General features: G+C 40.8%; 1 protein-coding gene across 1 annotated transcript in view; it reads left to right on the top strand.

Annotated features, from left to right (window-relative positions):
• tex264a (testis expressed 264, ER-phagy receptor a) overlaps positions 1-19,033 on the top strand; it is a 56,100-nt gene extending 37,067 nt beyond the window's left edge. The window contains exons 3-4 of the mRNA XM_088308219.1: positions 10,949-11,120; positions 16,880-19,033. Of these exons, the coding sequence (XP_088164345.1) occupies positions 10,949-11,120; positions 16,880-17,217 (510 nt within the window). The 3' untranslated portion in view covers positions 17,218-19,033. The remainder of the gene's footprint in view (positions 1-10,948; positions 11,121-16,879) is intronic.
• Positions 19,034-21,507: the final 2,474 nt, after the last annotated feature.

Raw genomic sequence — 21,507 nt, forward strand, 5'->3', positions numbered from 1 at the left:
TTGGCTGCTCCTGTCAAGTTTTTCTTCTCTTAGTTTGAAGGGAATGTTTACCAAAGACTCTTTGTGTGGGGGCACTGCAATAAACTTCATATTTCAACATGTGCAGGGAAAACGTGAGCTAGAAAAAAAAAAAACAATCCTATAAATCTTGGTTAGAATACGGGCCAAGTCCCTGTCAAATCATTATAAAAGATACTGGACGATAAGTGCCAGAACGTAAAATTCGAACTGCTGGTAGTTCGATTTGAAACGCACAAAGCTGCCAAAATTCAAGGTGCTTTATTTTTTATTTATTTGTTTATTTTTTTTAAGTTTTTGGAGAATAAACTTTCATTTGACCTCACCCAGGAAGTCGAACAACCGCTCTCTAAACATGCTCCAGAAGATGTCAGGTATACGGTATATTGCGCCCAACCACGACTTCAATAACCCCCGAGAGATGCATGTGACGGGTTTTTCAGGCTACAAGCCGTCATTCAGCTATTTTTATTGAATTTTTTGCTTTGATTTGCGAGTGCAAACTTGAATACGAGTGCTGTTTGGTGGCAGTACACGTCAACTCCACAATAAGTAGCAATAATATTTCCAAAAAGTGGTTTCAAGCCACTTTTAATGTTGCTCTTAGTTGGATTTTACTGTTAAAACTAAATCTAAAACAAAGAGAATAACACTTTTTAAACAAACAAAACACGACATTCCCTTCCCTTCCCTGCTAGCTTAATGCTAACACCCTTCCCTTCACTGCTAGCTTAATGCTAACACACATGTACATTGACATGCTAACAGTAGCATTAACATTTGAGGTATTTGAATGGTAAATGGTGGAACAACACAAGTAGTGGGGGGGTTTGACTCGAACCTATTAATGGCCTTACCATTCATTTCAATAGGAAAAGATGATTCAGGATACGAGGTTGTGCAACAACAACAACAAAAAATCTATATCCGCTGTATTCAGCTCCATTTTTTGGGGTGGTATTGTAAGCTGTTGACCAGTTTGGAATAATCAAGACCTGTGACTATTAGCTCTTGAATATTCTATAATGGAGGTGGCTGTATCAAGTAATCTCTTGGTTACAATCGGCACCTGCAGCCAGCATTCCATCTCAGCTCCCAGTGGTCACAAATGATCGCTCATATTCCAGAGGCAGATTGGCAGGCAGGTTAAAGATCACCACGGCATATCAATGAGATATTTGTCACTTTCCATCTTAATAGACCCATTTCTGCATGTCAAAACGCTCCCAGGTGAAGCTCTATCAGCCCCTCACCTGCTGCCAGCTCGCCGGATCGATGGTAGAGGACCTCTGGAGGCCTCATCCTCTGCTGACACAGACGATACACTCGCACAAGCAGCTAATCAAGTCTGCATGTATTGATTGCATAGGTGCATGGAAAGGCTGCAACAGCACCCCTACCACCGCAAAATGCCTCCTTTCTTTTTTTTCCCACTCTTCCAGCTCCACCGCGTTCATATAACAAAGCAATTCTCAGCCCTTAGCCCACTGTTATTCCCACCTAGAGCCGTCGTTTTCCACAAAGGGGATGGACTTAGCCCGGGCTTGTTGAGGACGGATGTGGAAAAAATAGCTCGATTGCACGCGGAATGAAAATACTCTGTTCCGGGAAAGTGTGTGACCACAAGGGAGAGTCCAAATTGGACACCTCTGCAAGGTGTGTGAAGCAGTGTTTTGTCTTTTTCCACGAATATGAAAAGGGGGTGACAGGCGGTTCTGGGGTGCGAGCAGAGTGGAGTCTGTGGCTAGGATGGCATGCTGGGAGTAAACAGACTCGGGTATTGGTGGGGGGTTGGCTGAACTCAGGGGGGCCGTCACCAATTGTCACCACCAGCTTGAGTAATAATTTTCTTCGTTACATGCAAGGGGGCTTTAAAATAGCTTTTTGTTTGTGTTTAGTTTGTGTTAGCATGGACCCTCTAAAGCAGGCGTGGGAAAACTGTGGCCCAGGGGCCACATGTGGCCCATTAAACGTTTAAAGAATCGATGCAGAATTGAAGGTTGAAGACATTCTGCAAATCTGCTTTCTTTAGTGTGTCAGTGGAGTGCGAAGATGAAAAAACCCGAAAGTAGCTGCCCACGACGCGTTGTGTTGAAGTCAATTGTTAGTGTCATTCTCAAATGGACATGCATCTACTAAGCCCAATGCAAGGAAATATATCGGCTGTGTGAACAATGTCCTGCTTCAGTGGGTCTTGTCTGAAAGAAACAGGCGACTAAATCCTGGCTCTGCTTTTACAAACTTCTGAGTCACCAATTTACAGAGAAAGCCAGTGTGAAAGGGAGTGTTCTGTACGTAACGTTCCTGATCGAGGAGGCCTGCATCCATCGCCGAGAGCCTCGACGTCTCCATCTTACTGTGAGTCACATGCTGGAGGTTGTAAGTGTGACGTTGAGGCTGAATGAACACTCGCTCATTTTTTTACAAAGCCTCCTCAGCCAAATTTCAATCTCCGTCTTCACCCCCTAGAGGCCAAGAGGGGCTGTTGCACGTTTGTGTAAGAGTGACATTTTGAAAGAATTTTTGACATGTTGTCTGAAGGAGATTGTTGAACATTTCCCAAAACTCTCTCTTCTTCCTAGAACATCAACGTTTTATCGCCCTATATAGACAATTATAATCATGGTTTGTTTGTTGGTTCGCTAGTTACGAGGATTACTCATATGTTTTAATGTCTTATGTCATGCTCCATGAACCAAGAAATCGTCTGCTAACGAACAGATGGAAACCCGAGAACTGGCATTGTGGTTATTTGCCCTTTCCAGAAATGACTCTCTTCTGGCTTGTGATTGGCTCAAACGGCCTTACACGGATGGTTTGCACAGTTCCATCTCATTCTTCTACATGGAACATAATTTTGTTTCAATTTTAATGCCAAGAAATGTAGTTTAATTTCCTCTTTCCATGTCAATTGAATTGACGATAATTTGCACTTGGGCACCAGACAAATTGAACACCAAGTTTATATACTTGACAGTTTCTTGAGAACATTTCAGAGCAAGGTCATGTTTGCAATCAAAGAAGCTCAATGGGGTGAAAGGTCATAAGGGTATAGAACTTTCCACCATGATGCAACATGTTTTGACTGGCTTCTGATTCACCGCTTGTAGGCAAATTTAATTTCATTTGACCAAGAAAGATGGCGAGAACATGAAAAATTTCAATTCAAGTCAGCGGTGGTCAATCAATCTCTGCCGCCTTCGAAGTAACCTGCCTGATGTTCATGAAGGGGGAATGTAAAGCAAGTATATAGTTCCAATGCTAGAATCCTGCAATGTCAGGTGTAAAGATGAATTCAATGCATTCAATTTCTTAACTACCGTGTGTCATGACAAGCAAGTCGCCAATTAGTTATACACAACCATGTATAAATGACTAGTTGACCTGCCTGGAAAAAAAAAATCTAGTCAAGACAAGCAAAGGATTTAATAGTATTGACAAAAACACATTCACCATTCTATTTAAATCAGATTTGCTGCAGTAAAATACCGTTTTCCCCTCAATGTTTGATGTCTGATGTTGTTATTGTTTTTATAAGGACTCTTTGGGCAACTCCGGCCCATTTGCTTGTGCGATCCTCGCATGTCTCCGAGCGCTAATCTCTTGGCCGCGAGCCAAAACAAGCAACGTAGCGCAGATGCCGATACCAGGAGGATACCTGTGAAAATGCTTCCTGACGTCTTTTGTCAAGATGGTAGTCAGTGAAGACACCCCTCTCATGCGATAGAACCTGCTTTTTATTTAATGATGATGCAGTAAATCAAAGATCCAGTGTTGTTCCGAGAGCACCTACTCTTTGTTTTTGTTCTCCTGTTGGTCATAATATTGGAAGCTGGGATGCTGCATACTCACTGAGCAGCTGCTAGAGGTCAAAGACACTACAAAGCCCCACGAGACCTCCCTCCTATACAGTATTGGCGTGTGTGTGTGTGTGTGTGTGTGTGTGTGTCTCTCCACACATCCTCCATCACACACATGTCCTGTTCTGTATCTATACTCTTGAGTTGTAAAGAACAAGAAACGTGATTTGACCGCATCACTGCAACACGCGTTAATGCAGCGTGCATTCTCTCACCTGAGAACACCAACAATTATTTGATTGTAACAGTTTCACTTGCCGAGAGGGCGCGCCATGAGTCGTAATACTTTTATTGATTCAATGGGAAATGAGGTTCATCGGGTCAAACGCACGATAGAGGCACAAGAGTCCAGTTCGCTTTTGACAGGACCGAAGCGAGACGACACGCCTCCCCGTCCATTAAATTATCTCACACTCATGCTTTTCCCGCCCATTCCCTCGCTTATCTCCACATTACGTCGATACTTGCTTTTTGATGGCCGCTACCTGTCAGCCTCCTGTTGTGTGTTCTTTTTTTAATATACAAGGTGTCAATAGATAGGATTCACAAAGCCTAAATTATTTGGGGCAAAAATGCGCTTTCACGTGGTTTGCTTGGTTCATTTAACATTCATTCGACCGCTTAAAGTAGAAAAGGGAACACTCATCAGATTTCTACGATGCACTATACTTACTACACTTGAGATATCAAATTTTAATACAATTTACTCCCATTCTGATGTGATGTGTGAATAGCCTTAAGAACAGGACACATTTTTCATTCGCTGGCACACAGAAAAAAAGTCAAAGTTCCCTCAAAGTATGTCTGTGGATGTGCGGCCTCTATACTAACAATGGACAGAATTGTGAATTCAATAAATTGAGATTTGGCCCAGCTGCACAAAAACAAAGTCTAAAATCTTTAAACTTTTTATTGTATTTTTTTTATCCTCTTAAAGTTTTCTTCTTTTAAAGTGCTATGTATCAGCGAGGAGGTTGAGTCTCATTGTCCCGCAAGGGAATCGTTAACACTCTCAGCAGCACCCACATGGAAACACAGGTTAAGTGGACACATGCTGACTTAATGTCTGGCTCTCGGAAAGTAAATGACACCCAATCAGAGAGTCCGCATGCCGGCGGAAACCAGAAAAGAGCGCTGGGAAGAAACGGAACATCTCACTTGTCGTATAATTAAAACATTTACGCTGGAGGCGGGCTTTGATTGCGGCAGGACAGTTAATCTATCTCCTTGCTCCCTGGTGAGACAAAATATAGATTACTGGTCAGTGAAATATGTATGTGTGCAAATGAAGTATGGTTCTTTTGTTCTGCTGCTGCAGAAAATAAGATTGTAGTTGGAGTGAAAGGCTTCTGTGCTAACTTTTAAGCCTCACTGGACTGAAAAGGAGTCGATAAAGCAAAAGGCAATAATATATTTAAACCTTTTGACTGGACAATGGATATTCCATTGGTGGGCTGCCTACACATTCCAAACCTAGTTATCAAAAAAATAAATGCATACCCTGTCAGCAAAACCACAATCACAGCACTGATTGCATTGTGGATATAGTTTTTATTTTCCCGATGTACAATCACAAGATTCAATCAACCTGAGCTTTGAAATCTCCACTTTGACTTCGCTCTCGTTTTGTGAGTTGCTCAAGGTCTGATTTGCCTACATAGTGGAGGAGCAAAGTTAAGCGCAATCATATCCAAATTGTCAGCCTACAATATTTTTTTTTCTCCAAATAATATGGCAAGGATCCCACATGCTGTGGAGCAAACAGGGTTGTTGCTATTTAAAACGCAACTGAATACTTATACAACCTTCTAATAATGGCTGCATGTTGTTTGTGTTCCACAGGATTTTTCCTGTTGCTGCGCTGTCTTGGTATGAAAAGTCTTTGTGCCCTAAGGTGTCACGACATGTGAAATGAGTGACATGCAGCGAAGTAACTTATGAAAGCATTTCACTTTAATGTCAGGGCAAAGCGGAAATTATTTTGTGGAATATGTTGAAGTGGAGCAGTTCTTATACATAATTGCCGGAAAATAGTTACTCCAAGAACTTCGACTTCAGATCAACACAATCCATAACAAGGATTTATAATATTTGATTACTGTTTGGTAATATAGATAGTTTTGTATCATTTTTGTAGTCGCATTACTAGTTAAAATAAGAAGGGAATATGTAGTGTATGCAAATGTTATGAAATAATTAGCAACATTGTGGATGTGAGAAACTGTCGACGGGGTGTTCATTTTGAGGCTGATCTAACCTTGTATTCATATTTTTTTCCACTGTGTACTAGAAATTAATGCAATGTCCGGAAAGTGTCAATGAGGAGGAGGAGCAGTCATAGTTTAAGAATTTAGTCCAAACTAAATGAATACAATTCTGTGCTGTTGCAATTGTAAAATGTTTTTTACTGCGGTGCTCAAATTGCGGTGAGAAACTGTAATTTATCGATGACGGGAAGCACGGTTTGAAATAACGATGACGGTGCGACAGACTGATGACTGACGGACTGGTGAAATTTAGTCACGTGCCCATCAATGATAGTAATTGCATCAAGTGACAATCTCAACTCTTCATCGTATGTCACGGACCAGCTAAATTTAGCCTGGGTCGTTAACAAAGGTTAACATGTACGTTTTGTTCTGCTGAGTAGCGGCTAAAAAGCTCAAGCTAACAAAAAAACGGGTCTTATTGCTTGTCAACTGGAGTGCATTTTTTTTTCCAAATCAAGTATATAATATATTTTTAAAGATAATGTCATAAGGTGAGATGGAAATTATAGAGTTGTATTGCAATTATAATTAGTGGCGTATTTAAATTTGTTTTTGGGGGGGGGAGGGCATTACTTGCTTGGTGGTCTTTCGCTATTCACGGCGGGGCTCTTTGCTTTTCCCCTGCGAATAGTGAGAGTTTACCGTAGTAATAAGTAAGCTATCGGACATTTAATGTTGTATTCGTCTTGTATGCTGCACAAATATTCCTGACACAAACCCAACTAGTATTGAAAGAATGACACGATTTACAATTAAAGCAAAACTTAATCAGCAATGTAACGATGCAGGAAGCTGCTTCTCTCATGCCTAAATCCGATGGAACTCTTATTAATAGCATCACTAACACCTTTCTATCTTTTTTTTTTTTTTTATCCCACTTGAAATGCTGCTAAAACGGCTTCAGACTTTCGCCCATGCAGTGCGTCCCAAACACTATGCCGTGAGAGCTCAGGTGAATCTGCGGGAAATAATCTAATTCCACATAATTGGTCAGAACATTTTTATTTAACACAAATAATGTATCGCTGTTCATCTGCCTATGCCAGCGGCATACTGAACGGTTAAATGCTCTTCCACCAGATGGCAGAGGGTACAATTAACCTGAATATCCACCTGTTGCTATTTATACAACAGAATGAAATCTTTGTATTTATTTTCTTATGTGACTCATTCATTATTTGGAAACACTGCACTGCTGTAAATCTGACAAATGCGTGTTTGTGAGTTGCATACATTCATCCGTATGCTGTTGTCGCCGGTAAGACGGAATACCTGATCCAGGGTTGCCTTCTTCTCCAACGTGAGGAATTCATAATGCACATGTTCGTGCTTTTACAGGCCAAATGTTCCTGGCTGTGATGCACCTTTACACATCCGGTGCGCATCTTTGCCTTTTCTGGTGTTTGTGTTCATGTTCCATATATTCAACTGTCTTTGTCTTGATTTTTTTTTCCCTAGCTCATTATGGAGGCAGGTTCAAGGAGATGCGATCTCATTTGCATAGTGAGCCGCAGGGCTGTTGTGTGAGTGTGAGGGAAGCCAGGTGATTCATTCCAGCTCCTCCAGTCTTATTTTCTAGGAGATTAGATTAAAACCAATCAGTCAGCCCAAATCACACTGACCTCAGTGGAAAGTGCGTCGTGGGACTGTGGCTTAAAGCGTCCAGCGTGCCTCTCTCGCTGGCCACCGTGAATAGACCAGGCGCTGTTTTTCTGCTGCTCAGCCATGGCAACGCCAGACCTCGGAACATTTTGCCTAAAAACAGAGAACATTCACACAGTGAGGGGCAGGCCAGCCTGAACATAAACAGTGTTATTTTGCACAATCCAAAGGGCGTAATCAATGCGATGCATGTGGGCCAGAGTGCAGACACAACCCACACGAGGGATGAGTTGGAGTGCTTTGGAAACTGCCCTTATGAAAGCATGGAGATTAAAAATAAATAAATGCTACACGTGTTGATGCGTTTGTCGCCCTTTTGTAATTGTTTAATTCTTAGATGTGTAATCTACAATTTTTCTCAGTCCAACACCTCCGGTTACAAAATAATAAAACATCATCATGGACATAACAGCAGTAATATATGCATGTATGTTGGTATCTGGTGCTATGCTGTGATTATTTTTATATAATTTCCTTAGTTGGGATTCAAGTAAATTGTCAAAGGCAAATTGATCAATTTAAATAAGACAATTTGTTGACTTGTAATTATTGTTTTGCTAACATGATTGTTGTTATGCTCATATTTAGCAGCGTGCGCTAACTGCTATTAAGGGTTTAACATGATGAAAATTAAACTTTTCAGCCAAAGTTTACATTAATTTACAATATTCAATACTGTGCAAACTATTAACTAAATGTAAATCTGTAGTTAGCAAACAAATGTTTGTTTGTGCGCTGCTGCTAGCATGGATAGCAAAAGCAAGCACGAAATAATGTGGAACTCATTGCTCACTATATAGGGTTTATAATTTTGCCTGGCTTGTCATTTTACACGCGTCTCCTACTAAACCATTCCGCCACCACTCTGCCAACCAAGCAGGAACATATTTCCATCCAGGAGAACTCTCACTTCTCAGCAGAGATTATGAGAACTAACAGTACCAGGACGAAGTATGCACGGCTAATGTCCCCCTATAGATAAAAATATGGTCTAATATTTATAAACATCCCACATTCTACATCCATACCACTGGAAAGTACAAATGTAGACACATAGATGTGTCTCATACATACAACTTTAATGAACTCACATGGGAGGACATATATTCCAGTAACTGTGTCAAAGACATAAAGTTAATAATGTTAGCAAAGTGGGTGCATGTATCGCAACGTGATATTCCCACCTTGTCAAAAATACTTTACCATCTGTCAAAGGCATTCAGTCAAGTGTTACGTTGGATGTGTGAAATGTACTTTTGAGGTATAAGGCCCCAATCAGAAAACTGTCTTTTCCACACACGTTGATGGCATGTTTATGACAAGCATCAGGGTGACAGCCTTGGCTTTGATTGGTTTTAGTGAGTCGGTTAATTTGTGAATTACTCAGTTATATAGTTAGTCAGCCACTCAGTTACTTGGTCAGCCAGTTAGTTTCATAGACAATTAAATAATTATTTAGTCAATTAGTTTGGCATTCTTGTTAACTCATTCACTGCCAGCCTTGGAAAAATTAATGCACCTTTTGGCTTCTATACCCGTCAATGGCAGTGAATGAGTTTTCATTTGCTAGTTAGCAGTTTGGTAGTCTGTCAGTTTGTTTAGTTGTCAGAGAGTCTGTTAGTGAGTGAGCCAGATTGAAATCCAATTAGCTAGTAGGTGGAACGTTTTTTAGTAGTCAGCCAGCTCATAGTTGTTTATCCAGTTAGCCAGTCAGTCAGTTAGTTAGTTAAATAGGTTACTCAGTGAGTCGACTAGTTAGTCATTGAGTCACGTCATTTCGTTAGGCAGCCAGTCAGCTAGGTAGGCAGTTGTATGGTTAATTAAATGACTTTAGCCACCCAGGCAGATAGTTAGTTATAGAAGTTACTCAATGAGTCAGCTACTTGTCCAGTTAGCTAGTAGTCCAGTTGCTTCATAGTCATTGAGTCGCTGAGTTAGGCAGCCAGTAAGCTAGGAAGTCAGTTATATGGTTAATGAAATGACTTAGCGTATTAGCCAGTTAGTCAGTCCATTTGTTAGTCAGCCAGTTAGTTAGTTAAATAGCTTACTCAGTGAGTCGACTTGTTAGTCATTGAGTCACGTCACTTCGTTAGGCAGCCAGTCAGCTAGGTTGGCAGTTGTATGGTTAATTAAATGACTTTAGCCACCCAGGCAGATAGTTAGTTATAGAAGTTACTCAATGAGTCAGCTACTTGTCCAGTTAGCTAATAGTCCAGTTGCTTCATAGTCATTGAGTCGCTGAGTTAGGCAGCCAGTAAGCTAGGAAGTCAGTTATATGGTTAATGAAATGACTTAGCGTATTAGCCAGTTAGTCAGTCCATTTGTTAGTCAGCCAGTTAGTTAGTTAAATAGCTTACTCAGTGAGTCGACTAGTTAGTCATTGAGTCACGTCACTTCGTTAGGCAGCCAGTAAGCTAGGTTGGCAGTTGTATGGTTAATTAAATGACTTTAGCCACCCAGGCAGATAGTTAGTTATAGAAGTTACTCAATGAGTCAGCTACTTGTCCAGTTAGCTAGTAGTCCAGTTGCTTCATAGTCATGGTGTCGCTTAGTTAGGCAGCCAGTAAGCTAGGTAGTCAGTTATATGGTTAATGAAATGACTTAGCGTATTAGCCAGTGAGTCAGTCCATTTGTTAGTCAGTCAGTTAGTTGTATTCTGAAATAGGCAATCGACACGTCAGTTATATAGTTTGTTTGCAAGTAAGTTAGTCTGTCAGTTAGCTGGCTAGCTAGCTATGTAAATGTCCAGTTTCTCATTCACTCAGTCAATTTTATTAATAACATAATTTCATGTCATCCTCTATTAAATGCTGTGATTTGTGTGTGTTGTGTGTGAACAATTTTTATTGGTTGTTCATTCATTGTGTCTATCTTTAACGAATGCGCCACTAATTTCAGAAAATGCTTCAATCAGAATGGAAACAAACATACAGCATACAAGGCTTCACTGATTTTGTTTAATTCTCACCTACATATTTATTTTGTACTTTCCTCAATAGTTTCCCCTTGGTGGAACTGAGCTCAACTTAATGCTCATCTGGTTGTAATGGTATTCCTAACCGTTATGTGACAGTTTGCCACCTTAGCATCTAATCTTCCACTTCTCCTTTTTGTCTTGTGTGTCTTGCATGTTGACAGGAGAGGAAGCTGTCGGCCTTCCCATACATCGAGATTTGTCACTCACTTGTCACCAATTATATGGTGCCACTGTCCCGCCAGACTGATTTCTTTGTCCCCGAGATGAGGGATGAGGCCAAAGTTGTTGTGAAAGAGGAAGAGTCTGATGAAGACAGAGGAACGGACATCACAGGTAATATTTTACACATAGGCGACAAGTCAAACGTATAATGATCGACGACATTCCGTATCGAGAGAAGTGTTCATTTACTGTACTTCATTGAGAGCTCATCTGATTGCTTGCGTCACGTTGCAACACCACATGAAACTCGTTTGACACCATGATCGCAGAGGACACGGAGATAAATGAGAGTTTGTAATTGTTCTGCCATGCCAAGTACGTGTGATGGAGCGAAATGTGATATTAGCGACTATCACGCGTCCACGCCTGGATGAACTGTCAACGAGTACAAATGACTAAATGAAGGACTGATGGACTAAGCTGCTCTCTGGCCTTGTGAATTCTGGAAATAACTCGGGTTTCCAAATGACTGCACAGATGATGGCAGGTTTACGTTCTTTATTTGTTTGGTCTATTGAACAAATTAGAAAGTTTGTCGCAGCAGGGAAGCAAATGAGGTAATAGTGCTCAAATGATCAGTTCTTTTGTCTAAAATGCAAATGCACATGACTACTCATGTCCACTTCTACCGGTGAAAGTTTGAAAGCGTTCTGCACAAACGATAGGATTCATTGACATCAAATGTGAGCTCACGTGCTCACCTCCACAAAATTAAAACTACCGTGCCGATCGCTTCTCCACTTAACCAGGCTGAAGCGGCCAAGAGCAAGAATGTGCACCCAAAATCCGACTGGTTATATTTTGGACATTTAATATTCAACATTGATTAAAACCAAAACAGTTAATTTAGTAGAACAAGAAAAAGACCATTCAGCCCCCCTTGGGTTATTTAATAATTCCATTTAGTCCAATCATGTCCATGATCCATGTCTGTTAACTTAAGCGCAACTGAATTTGCGAAGGCTTTATATTTGTCTGAAGACACAACTTAAATGGACATTTCAATGACATTCCTGTTTTTTTTTTCTTCTTCAGAGCTGAGCAATTCCATCCACTTAGTGTTGAAGATGGTCAGTTTGTGAAAACAAAATCATAGTCAGCTCGTAATACAGTGGTCCCTTTACTTCATGTCAATTGCATTTTTTTTTTCTGTAGGCCAAAGCTAATACTAATATGCAGAATAACTGGCCGAGTTCCTGACATCACTCATGAGGCCACACCCCTAAATGGTTTACATACAACACTCCAGCTGTTGTTGTAACGTTTGGCTCATCGCAACAGTATTGAAACCGACTGGCTACCCAACTGTGAACCAGCTCATGAATGGTCAATTGGCGGTGCTGGCCCACACCCACCCTCAGAGTGGATCTTGATTTTTGAAAATTAAAAATGTTTCCTGTAGCAGAGAAGTTTTAAGTTGTAATAACAGTGTTGAGCACTAGATGGCAGACACTTCTTAAGAACGCCTCCAATCGCATGACTGCTTCTCCACCTGGGAAGCAGAGAGCAGGTCTGGGCAAGAACCAAATCAGGTGAAAATGTTGTATTTTGGGTAAAATACAAAACGGATTACATGCTCTCCAAATTTAATCACAACTCTATGTGCCTTGTATGCTTAGAGATGCTATCAGCCATGAAAGATTTCAAAGTACAATACCGATCTCAGAAGCACACAAGCAGCAATGTTTCTTTTTTCCCCAAAAGAACCGTTGACAGTTCATTTGAAATGCTATTCTGTCCTCCGAAAACATGGGTAGATAGAATAGTGTAACAAATGCATATTTTGGGTGGCTTAATTGGAGCAGCTGTTGTGATGGACTATAGGGTTTATGATTTTGCCTGGCTTGTCATTTTAAACGCACTATGCGCATGAATTTGATTTTTAGACCTATTGGCTGGATGTAGTGTGTGTGTGTATCTTTTTTCTGGTATTCCTCAATGCCATGAAGCTTTCTTAGCAAGGTCCAGCGCAATCAGTGAGGCTAAGCTTTTGTCTGACAGCTGTGGAAATCCCTCTCGGGCACCTGGGCGATAATCTGCCTGCTCGCGCTTTATCGTACTTGACCGCAAGCACGGCGACAAAATGATGTGTTAAGAGAAGCTTGTTCATCTTTGGAGGACACCTCCTTGTAAAGCAGACTAGTGGGCTTCATTTTTAGATTTTGTTAATAGTTTGGATGAAGAAGCACTCACTCCAGGAACGTTAGGAACTGAACAAGCTTTTTAGTTAAGTGCAAAGTAGACAAAGTGAACCATGAGAAAAATTACAAAGCAAAAAAAAACAAACAAAAAACTAAATTTCTTTATTGAGTATATAATGAAATTGCATAATTGTAAAACTGGAGAGCTGTATCAATTGATTATTTTTGTTAAATCTTCAAATCATGTCTTTTAAAACATTCATCTTGAAGTATCCATTTGCACATGATCTCACTTTGTGTCTGTCAAGAAATGAGAAACTATCAAAATAACGTCAATTTCTTGCTCACAAAAGTCTCCAAATAAGAAACAAAGCATGCTTGCTTCAAGGTATTTCTTTTTTCTTCCAGGTGTTGTCAACTGTAAAACTCACTAAACAAAAACTATAATAGGACAATTAAAGTAAAATGTAACCAAAAAGTGTCATTTCATCTGCCCGCTTGATGAAATCATATAAAACCTTCAAACAACTCTACTTTAACACATGTCGCATCAACGCCAACAAACAGCGCATACAACAACCCCAACAGACATATGTATATTCTTTCTGCTCTTTTGGAACAACGGATCTATCTTCAGCTGAGTTAGGGACGCTCATTGCCTCTTCTTGCTTTTAACACTTTAAATGCCATTGACGTGATATGTCGTCAACAGGAATCCGAATCAGGATTGCCAACAATTTTTCTATGTTAAAAGAAATAGCCAAAATGGCACCCTTAAAAATTGTGAGAGACTTGCTATTTATTGTGTGCCGAGTATTAGATCCCACACAGTACCCGGGGGCCGGGGGTGCTTTCCTAATATGCCCAGCCAATTATCCTTAAACAGAGCTATTATTTCCCATCAATGTCCTTGTGTTGTAGAGGAGTTCCCATGTGCAAAGATCATCTGCATTCATCATAAATCCCATTCACACCTCAGCAAAGAGCATCCGCTTCTATCGCCTCCTGTTGGGACTTGCCAGCCAATCAACGGAACATTTCTCAGCCCCTAGTTAAATAACACAAATGGTCTTCTCATATAGAGCCCCCCATGTGATAATTATATTGTGATGGCACACAGTCTGGACATGACTTGTTTTTGTACTGCTTACCCTGGTCGTGACATTTGTGTGGAGTGTGAATGTATTAAGTTTAAAGAAGATTTCATTTAGTAGTCTGATATCATTTGAAATGATTTGAAATTTCAGAGAAATGTATGGAAACCAAGTTTAATGGTAAATATATATATATATATTTTTTTTCATATATCTTTGTTTGAAAATGATATTTACTAGCCATTGAAAAGGCATTTTGAGTGTGAGAATGTGTGCTCCAGTGTGCATTTATTTTTTTGTTAAGAAATTCTATAGAAATACACAAACCAGGAAGCAAATTCGGCTGGGGAACCAAAAATTCACAGAGAAGGCAAAAAATAAAATACTGTATTTGTCCCATCACAGTACATATTTATCATAAAAATATGTTTTTCCAACATTTCCCTTGGACTTGTTGCTCCTCAGATAATATATAAAAATATTTCCTTTTAGTATACCTTGTAACATTACTGTCATTATCTTTTGGTCATCTTACTCAAACATTTGACTAATGTGAGTTCCTTCAGTCAATCAACAGCAACAATAATTAATGTTAAGAACATTTAAAAAAAAACAATTTTAAAAGCTACTGAAGTAAAAACAAATAATTGAATATCACCCATTGAGCATGTTTGGAATGCTCTGGATCAGCGAGTATGCTAGCATGTTTGCTGTCCTGCTAATACCAGCAACTTCACACAGCAAGTGAAGAGGAGTGGACAAAATCCCATCGGCCGCAATCAAACCTGATCAACTCCATGAAAAGTGCAGAATTCATGTTTTCTGACAATCACAGCAAGTAGTCCAGTTCCTGAATTAGCAAAGCAGCCCCCAGATCCACCCCTGCGTTTGACTGTTCTGTTCTTTTTCTGAAATGCTCTGTGTAAAGAGACACGCACCTTCCCTGGTCAGTCCATAGAATATTCCCCCCATCATTCAGATGTGTTTTGCGGAATAAGATGAGCCTTTGTGTTCTTTTAGGTCAGCAGTTGTTTTCACCCTGCAATGGGTGTCATTTTTGTCCAGTCTCTTCCTCGATCTTGAGTCATGAAGACTGACTTTAACTGAAGCGAGAGAGGCCAACAGTTCTTGAGTTGATGTCCTGGATTCCTTTGTATTGTGCTCTTGGAGTGAAATTTGTAGGCTGGCCACTCCTGGGAAGATTCACCACTGTTCCATGCTTTGTCAATTTGTGGAAAATGGCTCTCACCGTAGTTTAGCTGCAGTCTGGAACTTTTCCAGCCTGATAAGATGCGAATTATTTTATTTCTCATCTGGTCTTGAATTTCTTTGGCTCATGTTATTAGATAGCAGCTTTTTGAGATCTTCTGGATGACTTAATTTTTTTCAGACAGGTTCTGTTTCGGTGGTTTCTTGATTGAACAGGTCTGGAGCCACAGTAAATTCATGATTTAACAAGATTTTTTTTCCCACACATGGCTAAATACAGGAGCTTTGAATATTTAGTTCCAGTAATAAATCAAATCAGCATTTAAAAGCGGCATTTTGTTTTCTTAGGTTATCTGATTTTCCATTTGTTTTATGTTCTTAAAATGGGGAAGCTGAGCAATGAAAATAAGAATTTTCGAAGAGGGTGAATGTTTTTTCACGGCACTACAAATCCATATATGCAGGCTGTAAAGAAGGTGCGCACAGGGGAGCAGCTGGAAGTAGCGACATGGTCAAATGATGGCTGTCATAATCCTCTGAAATATATTGCCACTTGAATGTTGGACTTGCCTGGCTTGCTTTACTATGACAACACCAAATGGCAGTGCTGTACCAGCAAGCATGCTCATGTCACTGGGACATTTTGATCAGCCTGAAAAGCTTTCAGACTCCACCTGTTTCTGATCTGTGACTCCAGATGAGCGGCGGCAGGCCAAGTTATGAGAAGCGCAGCGAAATGTTTTATGGCATCGAAACTCAAAGACGAATGAGGGAAGTTAAGCTGTTGTAAGATTAAAAAAAAAAAAAATTAAATGTTAAAACTGGTCTGTGGGAATTTTAAGTGTATCGCAAGTAAACTCCAATGCACTGTTTTTTTTCATACAAGTAAACCATACTCAAATTTATACATTTGCATACTTTTTAGAGGTTTTGGGGGATAAGATCCATTTCATTGTTTACAATTGATTTTTTTTTTATTTATTTTTTTGCGTACCAAAAAAATGGAATAATTGTTTTGATAATGGCGGTTTCAATTCAAAAATTTAATTTATGTTTAGTCGTAATAGAGCAGCTCCAATTCAAATCCAAAACATCCACATTTCTAAATGTAAATGATGAATAAATTCCACTACAAAACACAAATAAATTTTGAGCAAGGGTTTTTTTTTTAATTAATTAAAATTGAAAATTATTATTGCCACTCTACTTTGTTATTTTAATGATCGGTGTTTCATATTTACGTGTATTTATTTATGAGTCTGTACATTTTTGAGAGCTTGTGTTAACTGTTGAGTACCCCGATCTGGTGGTTTATTTATTTTATATTTGAATCAGCAAACTTTAGTGTACTGTCATCACTGTGGAACAATATTTTCCTTCTTTGTAATCAGTTGGTCACTCCTGCCTTCCTCCCGTGTCGCCGCAGGTGCCGACTCTCACAGCGACGCCAGCTCAGGAAGCGGTGGCGTTCCCTGGGACAGCCGAGAGACGTCCCTGGCCGCATCCACGGCCGCCTCCTTGGCCTCGTCCCTCCCTCTGAGGGACGTGGGGGAGGCGCAAGGAGACGGCAAGCACAGCGAGCGAGGCTCAGACGGCTCGCAGGCCAGCGGCTCATCCTTCGAGGAGCTCGACATGGATCAGGAGGAGCAGGCGGCAAAGGCGGAGAAGGTGGACGAGGACGAAATCCCTGAGGGTGGCGATGGGAAATCTGGTGAATTTATGAAGGAAGAGGCGGAGAAGACGCAGCCTTTAGGCGAGGAGTGATGTTGAGAGAGAAGGGATGTTGGCCACGGAACGGTGGCGTGCCAGAGAGAGTCTCACTTGTTGTTGTTCTTGCTGCTTATTCTCAGTCACCCTGTTAACAGGTCGCTGGATCCAAAACCCATTCATGCCGTATTTGAGTACTTTTTATGACTCTCTTTAACTCTAATTAAAACTACATCCTCATATCTAAGCCATGTTGTCACACGTGCCACATACCCGGAGGTCTCACTGGAAAAACACATGATACACATGCAGAATCTAATGACAGTGATGTATTCAAGATCATTTATTTTGAAAAGTAGTCGTGCTCGCTTTTTATTGGCTCTGTCAGGGAAGCATGAATTATTTTGGTTTGCTGTGGTGTAGAAGTATGCTAAAAAAAAAAACGAGCAGGCACAGTCAAATCTCTGTTCATGAACTTTATTTGTTTTGAGCCTTAAGTCATTTCCATCAATTATCCAATCCGTTTCTCCTCACGGGTGCTGCTGGAGCCTACCCCAGCTGTCTTCGGGCAGTGGGCGGGGTCGCCCCTGAACTGGTTCCCAGCCAATCGCAGGGCACACAACGACAAACAACCATCCGCGCTCACACTCATACTTCGGCGCAATTAAGAGCATCCAATCAACCGACCATGCATGTTTTTGGAATGTGGGAGGAAACCGGAGTACCCGCAGGAAAGCCACGCAGGCACGGGGAGAACTTGCAAACTCCACACAGGAAGGCCGCTGCCGGATCAATGTGGTCCAGCTGCAGCCACAAATGGGCGTTTGCGTTTTTTAACAGGAATGCCCCGTTCTGACGACGGGAACGCCCCCTCACACCTGGGGCGCGATGTCCGATGTCGGCTGTTCTCTATGGCGTTAGATTTATGCCACAATTACGGAAGCGTAATGTCCAATACCGCAAACACGGTCACATTCTAACACGTTGTTCTTATTGTTTTAGTAATGATTCAAAAAAGGTTGACAGGAACGCCCCAGCTGCAGCCGGACCCTTCTCAGATTCGAATTCTGCGCCTTTGAACTGTGAGGTGGACGTCCTAATCAGTCAGTACATTTTCCCATTTAAATAAATGGAATTAGAATTAATCGGTTTCAGCCCCAGAACCAACTTAACTTTTTTTTTTATCTGTATGGGTTTGGTTAAAAAGAAATATAGAAATAAATGAAGCATTCATTCCATCTTTGTTGTTAAAAATAGTACCGATGGTAGATTAATTAAGATTCCTTAAATCAAAGCAAGCTTGTGTCTCAAGCTATTTGTTCGTGTCCAGGGGCAATCGTGAACCCAGGTTGGACTGTATAATGTCGTGCAATTCTACACTACTGTGTGTGTTTCCTCCATTTTCATTCAATACAAAAATCAGTAGCAATAACGTGAGACTATCATACACAACTACCACGCGACTTCAACTGCTTTGCACTCTGTCACTATTGCGACGTAACATTCAGTACTTACCCAATAGAAACAATTATCAGTATGATGAATTGGAGCACTGCAAACCACAAAAATCGACATTGTGGGAAAATGCCACACTGGAAAATGAGCACTATTAGCTTTACACTGGCAGAATTTCTGGTAAAGCTTTTGTCAGTAGATCCATGTTTTGAATCACTGCATTAGATTGTGCAGGTGTATCTAATGAAGAGTCCAGCGAAGAGGAGCACACTCAATCAAATCAGTATTCATTTGTTGAATGATTTTATTTTGAACATTGTAGTCGATCAGCATCATAGGCTGCCGTGACACATCGGAAATGCAAATGGTTGCGTGTGCGTGTCTAATAATAAAAACATCTAAAATGCGCTAACCTGAATGAAGTCACGCATATTACTTGTCTCTTGTCTGTCCAAGAGTTATCTTGTTAGCCACATGTGCTGAAGAACTTTTTTTATTTTGTATTCGTGCGGTGTTCTATGGGCAGGGGTCGCGTGCGTTGTTGCTTTGATGAAGCCGTGACTGCCGTTTATGAGCCTCTTAACAAATTTGGCTCGCGTAAAGCCATTTATAGGTAAGACAGCAATTCTCAGCTTGATAACTTGGGGAAATGGGCGGGGCTTAAAATAGTGGGGGCGGGGTTTACTGTATTCATCATAGTTAACTATTAGTAAGACAAGTAAGATGGTCCAAATAAATTGAACTATTTTCCTGCATTGCTTCTTTTAATAGGAGTGCAACGAATATCCAAACTGCTCATATTTAGTCACCTTGGTCGTGTTGCATTCACCTGCTCACAATTTGAATGAAGGCTTCGCCATTTGTGTGACAATGCATCATGTCGGCAATGCAGCGGTCTGACCTGCTTTCTTATTAGACAGACATCTGCCTCCTTGTGCTCCCTAATGAGCGCAGTGACCTACACTTCAAATACTTCTCTCACTCTTTTTGAAATTTGAAATGAACGGGAATGGAAAGCAGCTAAGAAGAGGCGACAATACATATTTTACTACTTTTTTCCTTGCAGGTACAGCCAAGTCTGGTTAATAATCCTCTGCTGTTTAGTTGAGAAAGTCACTTGAAATGAAACGTGTCACTGGTTGTTCCTGTGGGCTTTCATGGGCATCAATGTTAGCTATTAAAGCTTTTTAACTAACTTTTATGTTTATGTGACCAAGTGACCACGGCGCTACTGACCAATGAGGTGAGGAAGACAGACACATAGTCAACGCTATATCCGCTGCTGCTCTGTAACATTCTCCACACTGCATGTCCTCATTACACACTGTGGATATTGAAAGTCTACACACCCCTAGTCAAATGCAAGGGTTTTGTGATATTAAAAAAATAAATGGATGCGGTTTTAATCAAACAGATGGGAAGATGAGACAAAGGCTGAAGTTGTTGGCAATAATTCCAACAAGTAAGTTTTGCTCAAAGGTAACACTGCTCTAAACAAATAGCAGTCAGCATTCACCCAAAACCTTCAGGCTTCTCCTAGTATGCAAATGCAAATGTGAGGAAAAGCCTCTGAGCTTGAAATGATATATGATGTGTGTTCACTCCCTTTTTACGTGTCTGAATGTGATTGTTGAATTATGAACACATTTACATCCACAGTTACTAGAAGGTGTGCACACTTGTGCAACCACATCTCAGTTCCTCCCTTGAATATGTGTTATTTTCAAGTTCAGTTCTACATGTCATTAATGGCGGGAAAACGTTTTTTAATTAGCTTGGTGTCATTTTTTTATGAAAATCGGGCAATTGAATGGGGGTGTGTAGACTTTTTATATCAACTCTATCCTTCCGTATCTCCCCCCCCCCCATATGTTTTCCACACAGCAAGTCCTTTTACTGTGTTGTTTTCATCACATTTTAAACACTACCAATCCTCACAGCATGCCCTCCACACTTCATATTCTCACGCCGCACGTCCACTGCAATATGTCCACACCGCATTTCCCTCGACTGTCCTGTATATCCTCCACTCACATGTTCTGTGTATGTCCTTCTCTACGTGTTCACTTCACACGGCATTTTCTTTGCACTACCGTGGTGCTTTAAGATGTGACCACGCCCATCAGTCCAAACACTCCTGTCTTGAATCATCTTTCACCATTGAAATTAATGGAAGTGGCCGAGAAGTAATAGTATCATAACATCCACAGTCAGGGTTTTGCGTGAAGCTCTGACTGTGGGTGTGATAAATATGAGCACCACATAATCACATTTTTAAGAATTGTCTTTTAGATGTGGAGGTGGGCGGTGCTCCGACCAGAGTGGAAACAAACATGAGGCCTATTTGAAGAATTGTGAGTGAGTCAAGTTGTGTTCGCTGCCACCATACATCGCTCTTATCTCAAAGTTTTACTCTCAAGTCAAAACATTGTCAGAAATCTCGAAAAGCTAGTAAGTCGGGTCACTTGTATCTCGAGGCACCACTCTGTACGTCCTCAACATGTAATCCACACCACATGCCCTTCAACTACAGGTTGTCACAAAAAACGTCTTCCCTACTTATCCTCCAGACATGTCCTCACTATATGTCCTCATCTTCCATGCGAAGTATCCTCACTGCGTGTCCTCCTCGCTGCATGTCCTCCACACTTGAGTCCACGCAGTCCAGCCTGAGGCTAAACATGAAAGTCAGTCTGGGAAAAAGGCGCTGATGACATAGTGGGCCAACAAGTGATTTAATTTATCGTGAAACCCACTGGGCTGTCTTCGAACTTCCAGGGCACAAAGATGATTGCCTCCCTGCGATGTTAAATATTAATCTCATTAGATCTCTAGTGGAGAATGCGAAGGAAGCCGGCGTGGGCATTTCAGACTTTGTGTATGAAGCCACAT

The sequence above is a fragment of the Idiotropiscis lumnitzeri genome, chromosome 11 (genome assembly GCF_059441095.1).
Source record: "Idiotropiscis lumnitzeri isolate Australia: NSW breed Sydney's pygmy pipehorse chromosome 11, RoL_Ilum_1.0, whole genome shotgun sequence".
Taxonomy (NCBI): domain Eukaryota; kingdom Metazoa; phylum Chordata; class Actinopteri; order Syngnathiformes; family Syngnathidae; genus Idiotropiscis; species Idiotropiscis lumnitzeri.